The sequence below is a fragment of the Myotis myotis genome, unplaced genomic scaffold (genome assembly GCF_014108235.1).
Source record: "Myotis myotis isolate mMyoMyo1 unplaced genomic scaffold, mMyoMyo1.p scaffold_m19_p_2, whole genome shotgun sequence".
NCBI classification, from domain to species: Eukaryota; Metazoa; Chordata; class Mammalia; order Chiroptera; family Vespertilionidae; genus Myotis; species Myotis myotis.
In genome coordinates, this window is record NW_023416324.1 from 72,249,212 (window position 1) to 72,268,333 (window position 19,122).

Below are 19,122 nucleotides of genomic sequence, written 5' to 3' on the forward strand. Positions count from 1 at the left end.
TTACAAGAAATATTAAAGGGTCTTCTTAGGAAAAGAAAGAAAAAAAGAAAAAAGAGGAACATAGTTATAAGTAATGAAGTGGTGATAAATATGTACCTATAAATAATCCCTATAACTGTAAATGGATTAAATGCTTCAATCAAAAGATATAGAGTAGCTGAATGGATAAGAAAACAAGACCCATACATACACTGTCTAAATGACACCTACCTCAGAGCAAAAGATACACAGAGACTAAAAATAAAGGGATGGGAAGAGATATTTCATGCAGATGGAAATGTAAAATAGCTGGGGTAACAATACATATATCAGACAAAATAGACTTTAAAAGAAAGGCTATAATAAGAGACAAAGAAGGACATTGCATAATGATAAAGGGTTTAATCCAACAAAGGATATAACCCTTATAAACATTTGTGCACCCAACATAAAAGCAACTAAGTATATAAAGTAAATATTGATGAACATAAAGGGAGAGATCGACAGTAATACAGTCATGGTAGGATATTTTAACACCCCATTGGCATCAATGCATAGATCTTCCAGACAAGAAGTTGACAAGGAAATAGCAGCCTTAAATAACACACTAGACCAGATGAATTTAATTGATACTTTCAGAGCATGTCACCTTGAAACAGCAGAATATACATTATTTTAAAGTATCCACGGAACATATAGGATAGACCACATGTTAAGACACTAAAGAAGCATCAATATATTAGAGAAGATTGAAATCATATCATATATCTTCTCTGACCACAATGGTATGAAATTAGAAATAATTTTTAAGAAAAAGCTGAAAAACACAAACATGTGGAGGCTAAACAATGAATAGATTAAGGATATATGCACCCCTATGTTCATAGCAGCACAATTCACCATAGCTAAGATCTGGAAACAGCCTAAGTGCCCATCTGTAGATGAATGGATTAGAAAACTGTGGTACATCTACATGATGGAATACTATGCTGCTGTAAAAAAGAAGGAACTCTTACCATTTGCAACAGCATGGATGGAACTGGAGAGCATTATGCTAAGTGAAATAAGCCAGTCAATGAAGGAAAAATACCACATGATCTCACTCATTTCTGGATAATAAAGACCATTATAAACTTATGAACAAAAATAGATACAGAGGCAGAGCTGCCTCGAACAGACTGTCAAACTACAGCAGGAAGGCCGGGGAGGGTAGGAGGGCAGGAGGGAGGGGGGTAAGAGATCAACCAAAGGACTTGTATGCAGGCATATAAGCATAACCAATGGACATAGGACACTGGGGGAGTAGGGGAGGCCAGGGGATTGTCAAGGGCAGGGGAAAAAAAAGGAGACATATGTAATACTCTTTGTAATACTTTAAGCAATAAAACAAAACAAAACAAAACAAAAAACAATGAGAGCAAGAAAAAAATAAAAAAGACAAATGAAAATGAAAACACAACAACACAAAATCTATGAAACACAGTAAAAGCCATCCTAAGAGGAAAATTCATAGCACTACAGGCCTACCTGAAGAAACAAGAAAAATCTCAAGTAAATAATCTAACCTTACATCTAAATGAACCAGAAAAAGAACAACAAAGCCCAAAGTGAGTAGTAGAAGGGAAATAATAAAAATCAGAGCAGTAATAAATGAAATAGAGTCTAAAAAAAAATACAAAAGATCAATAAAACCAAGAGCTGGTTCTTTGAAGATAAACAAAATCGATAAACCCTCAACTAGAGTCAACAAGAAAAAAAAGAGAGGATCTAAAGAAATAAAACCAGAAATTAAAAAAGAGACATGACAACTGACACCATAGAAATACAAAGGACTATAAGAATTTTTATGAACAACTATATGTCAGTACATTAGACAATCTGGAAGAAATGGATAAATTCTTAAAAACACAATCTTCCAAGACTGAAGCAAGAAGAAATAGAAAATCTGAACAAACCAATTACTACCAACAACATAGAATCAGTAATCAGAAAACTTTCTACAAATAAAAGTCCTGAACTGAATGGCTTCACAGGTAAATTATACCAAACATTCAAAAAAGAATTAGCACCTATTCTTCTCAAAATATTCAAACAAATTCAAGAAGAGGAAAGCCTCCCAAGCTTTTTTTTTTTTTCTGATTCCAAAACTAGACAAAGACAATATATATATGCCAATATCTTTGAGGAACATACATGCAAAAATCCTCAACAAAATAATAGCAAACCAAACTCAGCAATACATTAAAAAGATCATATACCATGATTAAGTGGGATTTATTCCTGGGATTCAGGATTGATTCAATATCTGCAAATCAATTAAACAAACCACATAAACAAAATGAAGGATAAAAATCATGATCAGCCCTGGCTGATTTTGCTCAGTGTTTAGAACATCAGCCCATGGACTGAAGGATCATGGGTTTGATTCCTGGTCAAGAGCATATGCCTCAGTTGCAGGCTCAATCCCTGGCCCTGGTCAGGGTTCATGTGGAAGGCAGCCAATTGATGTGTCTCTCTCATATTGATGTTTCTCTCTCTCTCTCTCTCTCTCTCTCTCTCTCTCTCTCTCTCTCTCTCTCTCCCTTCTCCCTACTCTTTCTAAAAAAAAAAAAAAAAAAAAAATCAATGGAAAAAATACCCTTGGGTGAAGATTAGAAAATAAATAAATAATCATCCTATATAATAAAAGCCTAATATGCAAATTGTCCCCTCTACCGGGAGTTTGACTGGGAGTTCAACCGCTCACTATGACATGCGCTGACCACCAGGGGGCTGTGCGGAACATGGTGGGCGTCGGCGACATGGTGCTGGCAGCAGGCAGCAGTGGAGGCGCTATTGGCCCCAATGGGCCCCGAGGAGAGAGGGACCACGGTGGGATGGTGGAGCAGTTGAGCAGGCAGTACCAGGCCAAGGCGGGTGCAAGTGGGGGCCCGCTGATTGCACCACAGACAGCGGCCAGCAGCCCACAGGCCCTGATCGCCCAATTGGGGCTGAACCCCGGGCTGGGATGGGGAACTGGGGGTGGGTGGTGGTGACCAACCTCCCATGGCACCTGGGTGGGGGGCTGTGACCTTTTGCCAGCTACCTGGGGGCAGGGGTGATGGGGATATGGGGACTTGGGTGCCATGACTCAGGAGGAGGGGGGAATGTGGGGGCTTGGGGGCTGAGGTGCTGCCCAGGGCCCAGGCTTCAGCTGGGACCTGCCCTTCCATGCCAGATATTTGCACTTCAACCGCTGGCCAGGCCTAGGGACTGAAAATGGAAACATTAGGGGAGAAACAGGTTTTGGGGTTGGGAGAAATATAATCTCTTTAGCCATTTTAAAATTGAGATGCTTGCCCAGTCGTGTGACTCAGTGGTTGAGCATTGACTTATGAACCAGGAGGTCACAGTTTGATTCCCAGTCAAGGCACAGGCTCAGGCTCAATCTCCAATAGGAGGCGTGCAAGAGGCAGTCAATCAATAATTCTGTCTCATCATTGATGTTTCTCTCTCTCCCCCTCTCCCTTTCTCTCTGAAATTAATAAAAAATATATATATTAAAATGAATAAAATAAAACTGAGATGCCCATTAGACATTCTCATAAAGTGTGTAAACAATTGGACCTGGGGTGTAGGAAAGAGGCTGGGGGCTGAGACATTTGGGAGCCATCAGCATAGAGATGGTATGGAGATGTAGCATGACAGAGCTAGGTGACAGAGCTGGGCCGGGATATATTACTTGGAGAGTGATAATTGATAGAGACTAGGTTGGTGCACTGAAGTAATCCAACATTTAGAGTCAGAAAGAAGAGAATGGTCTCCAAGGAGTAGGGGTGAGAAGAAAATCCAGACAAAGGCTTTTATAGGTCAAAGGAAAATTCTTTTTAAAGAGGGAAAATAACAGGGTATGTTGTGTTCTGTAGGAACGATCCAATAGAAAAGAAGAACCTGACGATGCTGGAAAGGGGATAATTTCCATGTAAAGTCTTTGAGTCATTGAAAATGTAATGTTACTTTACAATATAAGCTCTTTGTATTATAAGCTGACATTATAGGCACCTTCTTCCTCTATGTGTATAGTCCATGGCCAGTGCTTACACAGCATCAGTTAGGGTGCTTTGGATTGCAAGTCAGAAAAGCCAAGAAGACCTGAATCAAGCTTGAGTAAACAATTACTGGCTTTTACAACCTGTGAAAAGTCCATGGATAGTGATAACCTCAGGCAAGGCTTGATCCAGCAGTTTGATGACTTAGTTTCTTTCCATCACTCTGCATTGCTCTCCAATGCGCCAGCTCTAGTTAAGGCTGCTCTCCTTATGGTCTCAAGATAACTGCCAGCAGCTCTTGGGGCTATGTTTTCTCATTATGTTCATCAAGAAAGAGACTATTCCAATATTCCCAGAAAAAGCCCTGAGGTTCACGCTTCCTAGACTCAGGTCGTGCGCCAACCCCTAAACCAATTTCCACAGCCTTGAGAAAGGAATGTGCTGAATGACAAAGCCAGAGTCATCTAGACACCCGGCTGGAAAGCATGGGTTATGGGAAAAACTAATCTCCACTGTATACGTCTGAATGAGGGTCATGTTGTAACAGTAATAAACCTCCTCAAGCAACCTCTGGAGAAAAATAACACACGTTAAATGTGCATATCCTAAGGATAAAAATTGCATTTGGGAATGAGTTATTTACTATTAGATGGATAGAGATCATTGTTCTTTTGTTTATTCAAGACAGGTACTTAGATTGTAGGCCATCAGCTATAACTAAGGTAAAATGTCTTTGGATTCCATAAGTATTAGTTTCTTATAATAAGTCAAAATTGGTCAATAATTTAAGATGGTAAAAAAAAATCTCTGTTCAAAACATGGAAGTTTAGTTTGATAACAATTAGATCTATGGGATCCTTCAAGGGCTGGGTAAGTAATGCAGCAGGATTTGGCCCACAGGGTGGCGGTGGTTTCTGGGTACCAGCTAGCAACTGATAGTACGGTGTGGATTTCAGCAGGCCCTGCTTCCTCTCAGCGATAAGCGGAGGTGTAGCAACCTGAGACAGGTAACATTTGCAGCATTGACGCTTCCTGTCCATGGCAGTGCGGCCTCATTCCGGTCTGTAATGGACTCCTTCCCTATGAACAGCCAGACACCTCTCATTACTACCCAGACCTGCTTTCACTCTGCCAGAACTTTCTTTAGCGGGACCATTAAAATTCCTTAGATTATGAGGCCTCAGAATTGCATAACGCTGTACTGATTCCTGGCAGGGAAAGCGCAGTCTGATGGAAAAGCCACGTCAGACGCGGCTCTGGGAGCTTGTTGTACCCCCGGGAAGTGCTAAGCTCTTTGTCCCGGGTAGCCCCACGTGAGCAGGAATTCAAGATAATGGCCAAAGCACACTTCTTTCAGGACGTCCCATCCAACCTCTCTGCTATGGATTCTGCTGCAAATGTACCCCCTCTTTTTCTGGCACAACACACGCCCCTCCCCAGCCCCACAAGGGTGTAAGATTCATCCTCTCCAGCATTAACACAAACCGATGATGGCAAACCAACCAACAAAACTAGCTCGATTGAACAACCACCGGCCTGTTTCCCTTAATTTCTCCAAAACGTCTATCTTTTTTTTTTTTTTTTCCTTTTGGGCTACCATTTTTAGGGAACCTCAAAGAAAGGTTTGTTTTGCCCATTCTTCCTTAGAACATATGATATCAAACATATCATGTTTAGAGTTTTGTTGCCAATTTTTATTTAGTTCCTTAGAGCAAAGGAACAAAACGGAGTTAACATTTATGAATGGCTGGACAGTGAACCTGGTCTTTGCTCATTTCAATGCTTGCTCAGTGTCTCCGTGTGGGACCAAGTCCAGGTAGGTGTGCCATCTGGATGCTTTTCCTAGACTCCACTGGCCCGGCCTTCCCCGGCAGGAGGCAAATGTGGTTGTGGCCCGAGTAGGTGCAGGGACCTCTTCCTCATCTCTGGTTAGAATCCTCTTTCAATAGAGTTGAGAGAACAAGATTGACCTGCTGTTTTATTTGTATTTGAATGGAGGACTCACTGTCTCTACATTCTAGAAGGCGGTGATGAACCCGACTCCGCTATGACTCAGAGCCCATTGGCATGGCCACCCTCAAGGAGCAGTAAACATGAGCTCGACCCAGTCCTGCCCGCAAAGAGCTTTTAGTTAATTCTAGAGACTCCACTCTACTTCTCTCTCTCCCTATCTTACATAGTACTTTTATCCAATGTTTTTTCAAGACAATAATCAAAAGAACTTTTTTCCCTTCTCTTCTCCAACCTTCATCTGCAACTCAAACTAATGCATTTGGCAACAATTCTGTCCCTCTAAGTCTACAGTAGATTATCTGAGTTCTACCTTTCCTGTAACACTATCATCCCTGCCCATTGTTGTGTAACTTGTGGAGCCTGTGGGCAGTGTTGTCAGGTGTGGTCATGTGTCTTGCTTGAGCCAGTGTCACGGGAGCTGTAGGGACAGTGGGCCAGTCTGGAGCACAGGTTTTTAGAGACAGCTTAAAACTTGAAGAGGTGGTTGCCTGATTCTACCAGCTTTCTGCCTTGATCCAAATACAGGCTACACTTTAGTTTGGGTTTTAGAATGACAAGACATTAAGAAGAGCTGCAGCCGGTCAATGTGGCTCAGTGGTTGAGCATCGACTTATGAACCAGGAGGTCTTGGTTTAATTCCTGGTCAGGGCACATGCCTGGGTTTCTGGCTCAATACTCAGTAGAGGGCGTGCAGGAGGCAGTCGATCAATGATTCTCTCTCATCATTGGTGTTTCTAGTGGTTGGAACTGGAGAGCATATATATATGAAGAGCTACAGCCCTGGTCAGTGTGGCTCAGTTGGTTGGAGCGTCGTCCCATGTATCGAAGGGCAACATGTTTGATTTCTGGTCAGGGCACATGCCTAGGTTTTGGGTTTTGGGTTTTGGGTTTGATCCTCGGTTGAGGAGAGTATGGGAGGCAACCGATTGATCTTTCTCTTTCTCTCTCCCTCTCTTTTCCTCTCTCTCTAAAATCAATAAAAACATATCCTCGGGGAGGATAAAAAAGAAAAAGAAAAGAAGAGCTGCATTTAACCCACAGCCACCAAACTGATGTGAGAAATTAAAAATAATATAAAAATGTTTTCATAATCCATTGAGAATTTTAGGGTCCTTTGTTCCTGAAGTTGAGACAATACAAAAACCAAATCAAAAACAATAAATAGACCTAAATAGACACTTTTCAAAAGAGGACATACAGAAGGCCAAGAGACATAAGAAAACATGCTCAAAGTCCCTAATCATCTGGGAGATGCAAATCAAAACAACAAAAACAACAATGAGATACCATCTCACACCTGTCAGAATGGCTATCATCAACAAATCGACAGACGACAAGTGCTGGGGAGGATGCATTGCTGGTAGGAATGCAGACTGGTGCAGCCACTGTGGAAAACAGTATGGAGTTTCCTCAAAAAATTAAAAATGGAACTTCTATTTGACCCAGTAATCCCACTTCTAGGAATATATCCTAAGAAAACAGAAACACCAGTCAGAAAGACTATATGCACCCCTATGTTCACAGCAGCACAACTTACAATAGTTAAGATTTGGAAACAGCCTAAGTGCCCATCAGTAGATGAGTGGATTAAAAAACGGTGGTACATCTACACAGTGGAATACTACGCTGCTATAAAAAAGAAGGAATTATTACCATTTGCAACAGCATGGATGGAACTGGAGAGCATTATGCTAAGCGAAATAAGCCAGTCAGAGAAAGATAAATATCACACAATCTCCCTCATTGGTGGAGTATAATGAACAATATAAACTGATGAACAAAAATAGAACCAGAGACATAGAAGCATTGAACAGACTGTCCAGCCTGAGGGAAGGTGGGGGCTCAGGGGGTAAGAGATCAACCAAAGGACTTGTATGCATGCATATGAGCATAACCCATGGACACAGACAGGGGGGTGAGGGCATGTGCTGGGGAATGGGAGCAGCTGGGGAGAGGTCAATGGGGGAAAAAGGAGACTCATGTAATACTTTAAATAATAAAGAATAGAAAAACAATAAATGGAAGATATAATAAATGAAACAGTCACAATTCCCAGTCACCTTTATTTATATAAAACTATATTAAATAAATTATCTCAATATATACAAATAGAACAATATCACCTCCATAAATAGAAAATCCCCATATATAAAACCTTTAAAAAATTATATAAATATATACAATGTTGGCCATATAAACTTGAAGTACCTTAAATCATAAACTTTATGTAGTTTATATAGTTTCATAAAAATATAGCTAGCTGTCAAGTGTTTAATCAATAGCATTTAAGTCAGTTAAAGTGCTAAACTGTAATGCATATGCCCAAAGTTGTCAGGCTTGGTCAGGCAAAGTGGAAGTCTTCTGCATTTAACACATGCATATGTTTTGCCAACTATTTTGAACCTCCAAAAGAACTCCTAAGAAAAAATAAAGAACCTAAACTCCACATTTTAAAAGGACAGACACATGTTAGAAAAGTCCACCCAATTTCCATTTTACTCTCCCACATGGTTTGAAGTCAGCATGTTGAAAGTATTCCAAAAGTCCACCCAGGAATTTTTAAGGCATTTGTTCATTTGTTTTTGTTTAGATAACCTGGTTTCGTCTTGAGTGTAGAAAATACAATCTAAAGCATGATATGTGCAAAAGGTGCCATAGTGTTAAAAAATAAATTTAAAAAACTTGGAATTGGTTGTACCGTTCATTACATTCCAAAGTGACTAGTGCTGGTCTCGAAACCAGAATGCTAATCATGAGAACAGTCAGATAAAGAACTTTCTTTGGGCCCAAGAGTCTCCATGCTCCAAAAATTCATTTTTGTTTCCATATATTCCATCATTTTAAAAGTTCTTTGTCACAGTGCAATATAAACTCTGCAGAAGTCAGCAGCTCTAATGTCACGTGCTTTATGCAACACGGAGCGGGGAGTTCTCCTTGCCACTTTCCCTTGCTCTGGCCTTCCTGCGCTTGTACAGACACAGGGCCAGGGTGATGATGAAGATGATGGCCACGAACACCACTGCTCCGATGATGAAGAACATGTCTGAAAAACAAAAGTTACCAAGTCAATGTAGAGAGAGAGCTCAACTCCCATTTATCGGTGGACAGAACTGAGGGCTTAACTCCAAATTACACCATCCTGCTTTTGCGTAATTTGAAATTTCTTTCCTCTACTCTTTCCACCACAACGCATTTTGGTTAGGAAAGAATTTGTCACACCCTAGATGTTGTAGGGCAATTGACAAAGGCCAAAAGCTTAAGTAAACTGGTTAATGTTCTTAGTCTAGAGAAGGTACACATAGACGGAAGTAAGAACAGCTGTTAGAAAGAATTGGCTAAAAATAGTGCATAATGCTGAGTTTGGTGGCAATGATTACAGTAGAAGATGAACTATCAGTGCAAAGAGACACACAGAGGGCTACCAGAATTCAGCTGAGATGATAACTGGCTAGGGCAATAAGAAGGCTTCCGAGTGGAGGTGGCAATTGCAATGGCTCTCAAAGGACGCATTTCTGCAGATACAGAAGAGACCTGGGAGGCAGCGGTCGGGATGTGCACAAAGACAGAGGCAGCGGAACTCGAGTTGGCTTTAGAAAGATGGATGTGAGGGCTGTGGGTACGATGGCCCAGAGGGTGCAGGACCAGAGAGGAGAGTCCTTTCCTTCTGTCAGTGTCAATAAATGGAGGAGAATTTATTTTAAAGTGTTTTTAAATTTAAAATGTCTTCTTAGCAAGGAGCTAGGTCATCATTACTATCTTTTGACATTTAATCCCTGGAAGTACTCAGAGCACTTTCTTTACAAAGCCTGGAGAGAAACTCCTAGGCTTACAGCTTCTTGGACATACGTGTCTACACACCCACAGCAATTCCAGTTAGAAGCCTCTCCTCACTGTGTGTGGACCCCGTGTGTGCACATGCATGGACGGACACACGTACATGGGTATATGTGACAGACTGAATCCCTTCCCTTCATGGGTTAGACTTTACAGCCCACCGTGGGTGCTCACAGCTGGTCCAGATGCTCTCCCCAAGCCCCAAAGATTAGAAGTTAAGTATGAAAACATGCCCAGAGAAATCTGTGATTGACACTAAACCCCAAACACGGACTATGTGCCTAGTACTCAGCAGAGAGCTTAACACGTGGTAGGCGCTCAAGAAAATACTCGCTACTATAAGGGAACAACATAGAAACATTTCTAAAGGCCTAAAATTATGAGTAACTTCCAAAAAAAAACCACACAAAACCAAGAAAAACCAAGACACTTTCTCTCTGAACAAAGGACACCCTGGTTCTGCGGCTGGAGCTGGCCCTCTGGAGGGCACCTGTGCCTCCCACCTGCCGGGCAGAGCCACTCACCTTTGAACACACCCTTCTCGGGGCTGGTGCACTCAATGGGGCTTTCGGGACTCTTCTGGTTAGCTTTTCGTGATGCAATCACGGCTTGAACATTGAAACAGTAGTTTTGTCCTTTATCCACATCAATCAAAAACTCATTAGTGTCTGTCTTGACCATTTTCTGTTAAAAGATAGAGTTCTTAATTCATCTGGCCTCCAAGTGAGTTCTTTCTCCTTTACCAGGTCACTGGGGAAGCAAAAGCCTGCATGGACACATCTGACATACACAGGATTAGAAGTGACTTGGCTAAATATTCCTCATGCTAACTGCTGAGGGTGCTTTTTCCAAGACTAGAGATATCCAACTTAGCCTCTGTAGGAGATGTTTGCAGTAAGGGAAAGGAAGGATGCCGTATTAATTGTTGAAGGGAAAACAAATTTTGTCTCTGTGATCCTCAATAGAGAGAGAAATGTGAGACCTGACAGGAACTTTAGAGATGATCTGGTCGAGCCTCTTGGCTGAGGAACCTGGGTATCCAAGGGGGCCTTGCCCAAAGTCACAAGGTCACTCAAAGTCACGGGTAGAACCAGGACAGCAAGCACCCCTCTCACCCCACCGCACTGCCCTCTCAACCACCCTATTCTGCTACTTCTGAATTGGGGCAGAATTGGGTTGTAAAATCAAGGACCTACGATTTAAAGCAAGTCATAAAAACCAGCAGAAGAAATCCTCACCTTTCCTGTACTTGAAGCTTTCCAGTAGGAAAGTGTGTAACTTAAGTCCTCGCCAAAGACATCCCGGAGGCTCAGGAATGTGCCATTCCTTCTGACTAAGGTCCGAGGATCCTGTACTGTCACATTCAGTTTTGTCCCAATTTGTTCAAAACTCTGAATTGCTGGCCGTCCGAGGTTTGCTAAAACAGAAAATAAACTTCGTTGGAACCAAAGAATTCCCTACAAATAGAATCCCATTTAGTTATCACAGTTAATACCCTGGTCATCCCTCATAAAACACCTGCACAGAACCCGCTCCCTAGCAGGAGTGAGCCAAGTGGCACCAAGCCGAACCCCAAGACCTGCTATAGAAGCGCTCCTCATTGGAAATATAACTGGAGCCACCAGTGTCAGTTACATTTCCTTGTAATCACATTAGAAAATGTGAAAAGGAGCAGGTGAAGTGAATTCCAGTAATATATGTTATTTAACCCATTATAGTGAAAATATTATCATTTCAACAGGTAATCCATTTAAAACTTGTGGAGATGTTTTTCAAAATCTAGTGTGTATTTTTACCCTTATAGCATTTGCCACATTTCTAGGGCTCAATAGCCACACGTGGTTAGAGGCAACTGTATTAAACAACACAGTTGCACAAGATTCCATATTTTAGGTAAAATAAATGAGGGGCTGTGGGAAAGCCCGGGAGATGTCCTGAAACCTCAAGGAACCTCTGTTAAGCCTTGGGACTCTGGAGGGCACAATGATCCCATGTGTTTTGGTTGAATAACAATAAAATCAATCCCAAATAATTTAACACAAATTATGTGCAAGTTATGTGTAGGCACATGCAAAATAAATATGCAAACTATATTTTATCTTGTACCAAAAAGAGACTTGAAGTGGCTTATAAAAATTACAAGAACTGTCACAGAAAACCAAGTGGGTGCCATCAATGGAAGGAGGACAATCAGTAATCCGGGGAGGAGTTACCAGAGGGGGCATGGATGTGGTGTCTAATGCCCAGCTGGGTGCCGTGACAGACACACTAGCGAAAGACAGGCTCTGGCAAACAGGGGCTCAGGAAAGGCAGCCAGATTCACCTGGGCTGAGGCTACCTTCTATTTCAACCCTCCAAGTAGATACCAGAGGGGAAAGGTTGGCTGCCTGTCCCTCTGCCCCTTCTCACCATTCCCGCCTCCAGAAACTCTCCGCTCTCACTGGGTGGTCAGAGGGGTAGATAGAAAAGCACCGATAGCACGACCCTTTCACTTTAACCTTTCATTCTAGGTCTTCCTCAAAGACCTTTGAAGATTTAAAGACCTTAAAAGACCTTAAAAGATTTCACCCTTCCTAGTGTGTTACAGGTTTATTGTAGTCAGGCCAAAAAATGTAATCTCCCACTTGGCCAGGATCCTGTGCATTCCCCTGGGAGATACTAAAGGGCTGCTTACTGGGGCAAAGGCGGGGGAGGAAAGCACTCTGCACTTTCAGAACCTGCACGAAGCAGGCAGGCTGGGAGTGGCTGGGCAAGCGCCTGGCACAGCACGGGGCTCAGCCTTGGCCAGATGAGGTCAGCAAGCCTGACTCTGGATCAGAGGGAAACTGGACTTTCCCTGAGCAGTTGTGACTGTGAAAAACTGTAAGCTGGGACTCTGGTCTGCTGATGGGATGGAAATGGTGTGTGTGTGTGTGTGTGTGTGTGTGTGTGTGTGTGTGTGTGTGTGTGTATGAGTGTATATGTATGTAAATAAAATATATATGGAGAAACACTGAAACCCCAGTCCTGGTGGAAGGCCTAGTCCCACAGGCCCCATCCGGCCTGTCACTGGCACGGTCTGGGGATAGGCTAGGGGAGAAAGTTACTTGATAACAGTGTTATCAACTCCAAAGTTCACGCTCTGGGAACCTCCTACCACATCGGAATGAGTGAAGAGGGCTGGGGCACTTTATGGTTCCTGAGAAAAAAGATGTGGTTCTGAAGAAATCTTGTTTTACCTACAGGCCCCTAAGGGTCATGAGCTCACAAAATGATTCGGGAGCTTATAAAAATGAGAATGAAACTGATCTACTTACTCTCTAAGTAAGGAATGAACTCCGGGGAGTTTGTGTACTTGGGCTCCCCAGTGTAACCGGTGGCATTTGCCGGTGTGGAAAGGACCCGCGCTGAGTACGTCTGCTTCACGTCTTTCACAATCTCATCAGTGACGTCACACTCTGTGTCTGTGATGGAGTAGCATTTGCTTTTCCAGTTTCCTAATCTATGGCTAAAGGAAGGAAGAGAAACGGAACATTAGGATTTGTATCCAACAAGACAGATGGCTTTCTGGCTGTGGTGCTGTTACAATAATAGCATCCATAACCACTTGTGAGCAGGCACTCCCATGCTAAGCACTTTAGATGTACTGGAGTCCTCACAGTAACCTGGGGTGGCTCTGTAATCATCTCTCTCTTCACAATAAGGTAACTGAAGCAAAATGAGATTAGGTGACCAGCTCAGTCACACAACTGACCTAACTTTAAGCCAGACAACAATTTTGGGGGTCTGTGCTCTTAACCATTTTAAATATCTTTCTTAGAATGTACACGATTTTTTATTAAGGCCCAACTATTTATTACTTATTATCTTGTATTATATTCTATTTATTATAAACATTCTATATTCTTTGTAGAATATTGTCAATGTAGTAATAATGGAATCTATATAATATATTCTACATATTACATTCTATCATGACAATTATTGGTGCGGTTATTTAATATTTATTGAATCTACTATATGCAGGTACTATACTAGACCCTTTACATATTACTTCATTTGATATGATCCTTCCAAGAAGGTATTGAATCCTTTTTACATACAAGGATACTGAAGCTCGATATGCTAAGTAATTTGTACAAGGTCATGTAACTAATGGGGTGAGAACTGGGTGTGTTCATCTCATTCTGCTACATGCCTCTCACTTTTTTTTTTTTTTTTTTTACAAGATGTGAATACTTCCCATTAAAGATCACAGAATAACAATAGTATCTCTCTCACAAAGCCTGAAAGACTAAGAGGCTAAAAGATCTTCCTTCATTGAAGAGGAAATTATTTAAAGAACTTCTATAAGTATAAAATTGCTTTAAAGGACCCAAACAATCCATAGATAACTGTCACTGCGACTTGATTCACACACTTCTGTCCTCTCTAAATTGACAGCCACACTTCTCTTCAGCATCATCCACTGCCTCAGCCCCGTCCGTCATTTAGGGCCTTGTTCCAGTCCCACTTTCCCCGGGAATCTCCAGATCTTGCTCAGATCGGATCTCTCCCCTCCCTGTTCCCAGCACTGATATCTTCACTAAAGCACTTCATGTTGAATACCGTCTGCATGGTACCAGGGGTCCACGCCCTTGTGTTTGCTGTTACGCAGCAAGGCTGTAGGGCTTATACACAGCAGGCCTTGCTCAGTATTAGATGGTTTGCATTTACAGGTTGAATGAGGGGGAAAACAAACTGAATTCAATTGTCCAAATCCATGCACATGAGCTGTAAACAGGTTATTTTTCAAAAATCGGAACTAAATAACACTCTTTGTTCTAAAATTCACAAGCTAACATTGATACAGAAAGATTTTGACTTCTTAGATTCCTCTAATTTTCTGTGACAGAAGTAGAGAGGCTGTTTTAATTCTGGAGTGAAAAAAGTGAAGGAAACATGATGATTCTTCATCCTATGGCAAAATGTCGTTCAGAGAACAAGAAAGAGACTGCTGGGCTTCGAGACTACTTTCCACCTGACAGATCCGTATTTTGTTTCTCCCAGCTCACATATAGGAATTACAGTACTTAATTTCACCGAAACTAGTGAAATCAGTAAAGCTGCGTGAACAAGTAATAAAGGGGCAATTTTGTAGTAAGCTCCTCTGAACACTGTTATCAGCACTAACATTTTAAAAGCATTCAAGGATCCTCTAGGTATTTATTGCAAAATCCCCTGACTTGGAAATAATAAAAGTCCTGCCTCAATTACTAAAAAATTCCAATGGAATCAAGACTCATCAATGTAGGAAAAGGTTGTTTTCTAGGAGCTTTGGAAGTTCCGTTTTAGAATTCAAACCTTCCCATGGAATCAATCTTACAGGTGATGTTTCAGTGCTTGAGCCAATAGCACTTTGCAACCGTCACTGAAACTATTTCCAAATGGGAAAAATACAGTTGGAGCTCCAAGTAGGGGCTGCAGGCCCAGCAGTGGTGCCCCATGGCTGGGGACAGGCCAGTGGTGGGTGCAAAGGAGCAGCAGGTGCAGAGGAGAAGCAGGTGGAGATGCTGCCTTTAGAGAAGGAAAACTGGGAGGGAAGGCAGCCCACTGAGGAGATGGAGCCTCACAGAAAAACCTGAGGAATAAGGAGAAACTCGTGTTTTGGCACCAACCCTCACATCAGCTGCGGCAGACCCGCCAGAGAAGGTGGTGGTGGTAGAATACTGGGCAGACCTTGGTTCCAGACCCAGCTGGGCCCTCACCATCAAGACACTCATGGATTAATCCCTCACCTTCCTAGGGCAATAATTTCCTTTCCTATAAAATGACTGCTGTGGTCCTTTTCACCAACACTGAAGAGTGAGGTCTGCAGCAGGGTGGAGGGACTGCTCTCAGGTCCTCTAGCACAGGGGTCCTCAAACTTTTTAAACAGGGGGCCAGTTCACTATCCCTCAGACCGTTGGAGGGCTGGACTATAGTTTTTTTAAAAAAACTATGAACAAATTCCTATGCACACTGCACATATCTTATTTTGAAGTAAAAAAACAAAACGGGAACAAATACAATATTTGTATTTGCATGTGGCCCGCGGGCCGTAGTTTGAGGACCCCTGCTCTAGCACATGGGTGAGAGTATGAGATCTGGGCTCTGCAAGAACCCCGTGTCCACGGAGGCCCCCAACCAGCAGCTTTGCATTAGGATGTTTGCACACAGGGGCTGCGTTCACTTGAATATCAGCCCTGGGAAGTCCAAGAACTGAGAGCTAACAAAGGCTTATGTTTAAAAATCCGGGAAACCATAATATGTTCCCACATGCTCACTAAACATAAGACTGAATATATTTCAGAGGTAAGCATTCCTCCTAAAATGTTATTTGCAATCTCCAGAAGGAAGTATCTACCAAAGTAAACTTCAGCTCTTGACTAGTGGAATATGAATTGACAACTTTGACCACAATCATAATTATGACTTCAGGTTATGAAATTCCTTTCTCACCCTCCCTCTATCTATATAAGCATTTCAGTGCACACACACACACACACACACACACACACACTTCTCTGTGGGTTTGGCAACAGTCATCATGAAGTTCATTTTGTAAAACAAGAACATCTACCTAAAAGACTGCCTCCGTATGTAGGACTTGCATTCCTAATACTATAAAAAGGCTTGACAAGCTAAACAATACAAAACAAAAAGCAAAACACCTTAATTTTAGCCAGTGATACTTTTGTGCCTTTATACAACGTGTTAAAATAATTTCCACAGCTGCTCTCCTCTAATTAATAAGATCTCTTCCAAGTCTCCTAGAACCTTTCAGAAACAAGAAACTTACAAGAATATAGAGAAAACCATCAAGGAAGACATGTCCACATTTAGACTGAGTATACTGAATTATGGGCTCTTAGGGAGAACTGTCAATCAGAGAAGCCCTGACAGCTGAGCCTGCAGGCAGAGGAGTATTTCTTTCCAGCAGGGTGAGTCACAAAATTGACCTCCTCTGTTAGCACGTATGCAACTGAAGTTTGAAACATGAGTCCGAGGATGAATGCATCCAACATTGCTACAGGGCAATGTATGTATCCAAACTCCTGCACACCTCTTCCCTTCCCTAACACGTTAGAGCAGGCTTACAGTCTAGACAGCACGGAAATAGACGGGTGCGCTTAGGTGAGATTAGTTATCCATCCAGAATCATATCTATCAGTGACATCAAGCCTTGCTCAATAAGGTTCACCTCTCCATAGCTTCTCCTCCACTTAGGAATTTTTCCATCATCTCCAAAAGCAATTAAAATGTTTTATCAGTTTAAGGGCTGGAAATGTGGCAGGTTTAGCAGAGTATGACAAATTACCATGTCATCTATCCAATAACCTCAACCATCAGTCAGCTTTAAAGACATTTAAAGTAGAAACATCAAGACAGCACAGGGAAGGAGAAACATCAGAAGCCATATTTTCCTCTTTTTGTATCTAACTTACCTTATCTGAACAGTGTAGACATGATTGATGGGTTTGGGTTCCCACTCCAAAATTGTCTTGAAATTCGTTGATTTCCAAGTTATATTATATGCTACCACCACACCTGTAGTGCCTTTAAGCAAAAGAGAAACAGCTATTGTTACATGAACTTCTCAGCACATGATTTCACGTTGAAGGTATAAAACACCTTACCCTCTAAACATCACCATAAACCTCACAGTAATTTTTTTTTCCAACTATGAAAACTTCATTACTGAATTATCCAGAGAAAAAAATATTCAAAATTTTCCCAAACCCAGAATTTCCTCATGGTAGGTTCTTCCTTGTAATGTAAGGAAACGGGCAAGGATCTTGAAATTATTGTTTGAAATCATTCACATGGGACTCCCTCAGATAACCTGACCCAGAAGCATAGCCCAGGAGCCATCAGGGCCCTGGGGGGTCCCTGACCCAGCTGGGGGAGCCTAGGACTCCAAGGTTGGACTCTGGCAGGGAAGGCCAGCTAGGAAGGGTCTTCCATAAGTTATGGAAAAGGGCAAATCCCACATGTGTGAGAGCAGTTAGGGCTGCATATAATGAAAAAGCCAAATCTTGATCCTTTTCATTTTCACCAACATGTCTCTATCCTGAAACGTCAGTAGACACCTAGCAGATGTTGGGCCTGTCACACCGGAGGATGCTTGTACACCGGTTAGGATGCTTGGTTATTAAGGTCTGCGTTTTTAAGACTGGGCAGGTCAGTCGCACAGGCATACGGAGGCTTGGACAATGTAACGACTGCTTCAATCCAAGCGACATTCTACAACAGGATTGCCTCTCAGTCTAAACTAGGACGAGCAAGACCACACGGAGGGCCGCTCTTTATTAGGTGCACACTTAAGGATACTATCCAAACCACTGCACGCTGACCCGTGCAGGTGCGGACCCAAGTACCACCGTCAAGATCACTGGGAAGCTCTTTCCCTAAAAGCTGGAGCCACAACTGCACTTACACAACTACGCATCTCCCAGTAAGCATCTCTAGCAGATGCAGGCGGGTCCCAGGCCCCAAGCGCCTACCCTCCAACTCGCGCCCAGGTTGGTTCAAACGCGGGTGGGTGAGCGCGGCTGAGTTGGGCAGGCGCCGGGGGCACCTCCAGGCAGCAGGACGAGCCCGCTGTCAGCCAGGACTGATCCCCGCTTCGGACAGAGCGCCCCAGGAATTCAGGGAGGCGGGTGCCACTCACCTGAGGCTCCGGCCACCTGGACAAGGACCCAGCCGAGGAGGAGTGTCCTAGAGACAGCGGCCTCGGGGCAGGTCACCCGGGGTCCGGTGGGAGACGCCATGTCCACGAGTTGCTGGCGAGGTCGGGAGGATTCGTCGCGCCCCGAAGGCTGGAGAGGTTGGGCTGAATGCGCCCCTGGGGAAAGAGCGGGAAGGGGCGCGGGGAGCCGAGTCTGGAGAAGCGGGTGCCGGGCGCGCTATAAAGAGCCGCGCGGACGCCCGCGCCTCCGCGATCGCGGCGCCCGCCCTGCCGACTCCCCGCCCCGCCCGTCGTCGCCGGCAGCCGCGGAGGGCGGCCCTACGATCCCCTGCCCCGCCTCCTCCGCTAGGAAACTCCAGGACCCTGAAAGGAGTGATTCAGCCGTGATTCAACGCACCGCCCAGCTCCGAGTGGCCCTCGGTCGCTGGAGGCTCCAGGTGCCCAGGGGAACCAGGTCTCCCAGGGCCCCTGACCCTCAGCCCCCGGACCCCAGGCCATGGGGGCCGGCGCCTCCGCCGTCCATCCCGAGCGGACAGCAGGTCTGTGGAGGGGAGAAAGAGCAGAGCGTTGGAAAGAGTT

At 43.4% G+C, this 19,122-nt stretch overlaps 1 protein-coding gene across 3 annotated transcripts; it reads right to left on the bottom strand.

Annotated features, from left to right (window-relative positions):
• Window positions 1-8,708: 8,708 nt before the first annotated feature.
• F3 (coagulation factor III, tissue factor) lies at window positions 8,709-18,828 on the bottom strand. Of its 3 annotated transcripts, XR_004974167.1 has the most exons (7): window positions 18,526-18,828; window positions 17,300-17,411; window positions 13,151-13,341; window positions 11,093-11,271; window positions 10,379-10,538; window positions 9,443-9,684; window positions 8,925-9,063 (listed from the first exon to the last, which is right to left on the bottom strand). XR_004974167.1 is itself a non-coding variant. In XM_036350780.1 (6 exons), exons 1-6 carry the CDS (start codon window positions 18,623-18,625, stop codon window positions 8,927-8,929), a joined length of 879 nt encoding a protein of 292 aa, XP_036206673.1. In that variant the 5' UTR covers window positions 18,626-18,822; the 3' UTR covers window positions 8,709-8,926. The 3 variants fall into 3 exon arrangements, 2 of the variants coding, with proteins under 2 accessions (XP_036206673.1, XP_036206674.1); XM_036350780.1 differs by lacking the exon at window positions 9,443-9,684 and having other exon boundaries at window positions 8,709-9,063; window positions 18,526-18,822; XM_036350781.1 differs by lacking the exons at window positions 9,443-9,684; window positions 10,379-10,538 and having other exon boundaries at window positions 8,709-9,063; window positions 18,526-18,827.
• Window positions 18,829-19,122: the final 294 nt, after the last annotated feature.

Bases quoted from the DNA above. Each gene is read 5' to 3' on its own strand.
- F3 (XM_036350780.1), bottom strand. From the start codon at position 18,625: ATGGCGTCTCCCACCGGACCCCGGGTGACCTGCCCCGAGGCCGCTGTC. The intron at 13,342-17,299 runs GTAAGTTAGATA...TCCTTCCTTTAG, and splicing joins GTCTACACTGTTCAGATAAG to CCATAGATTAGGAAACTGGA. The intron at 9,064-10,378 runs GTGAGTGGCTCT...TTTGTTTTTCAG, and splicing joins CGAGAAGGGTGTGTTCAAAG to ACATGTTCTTCATCATCGGA.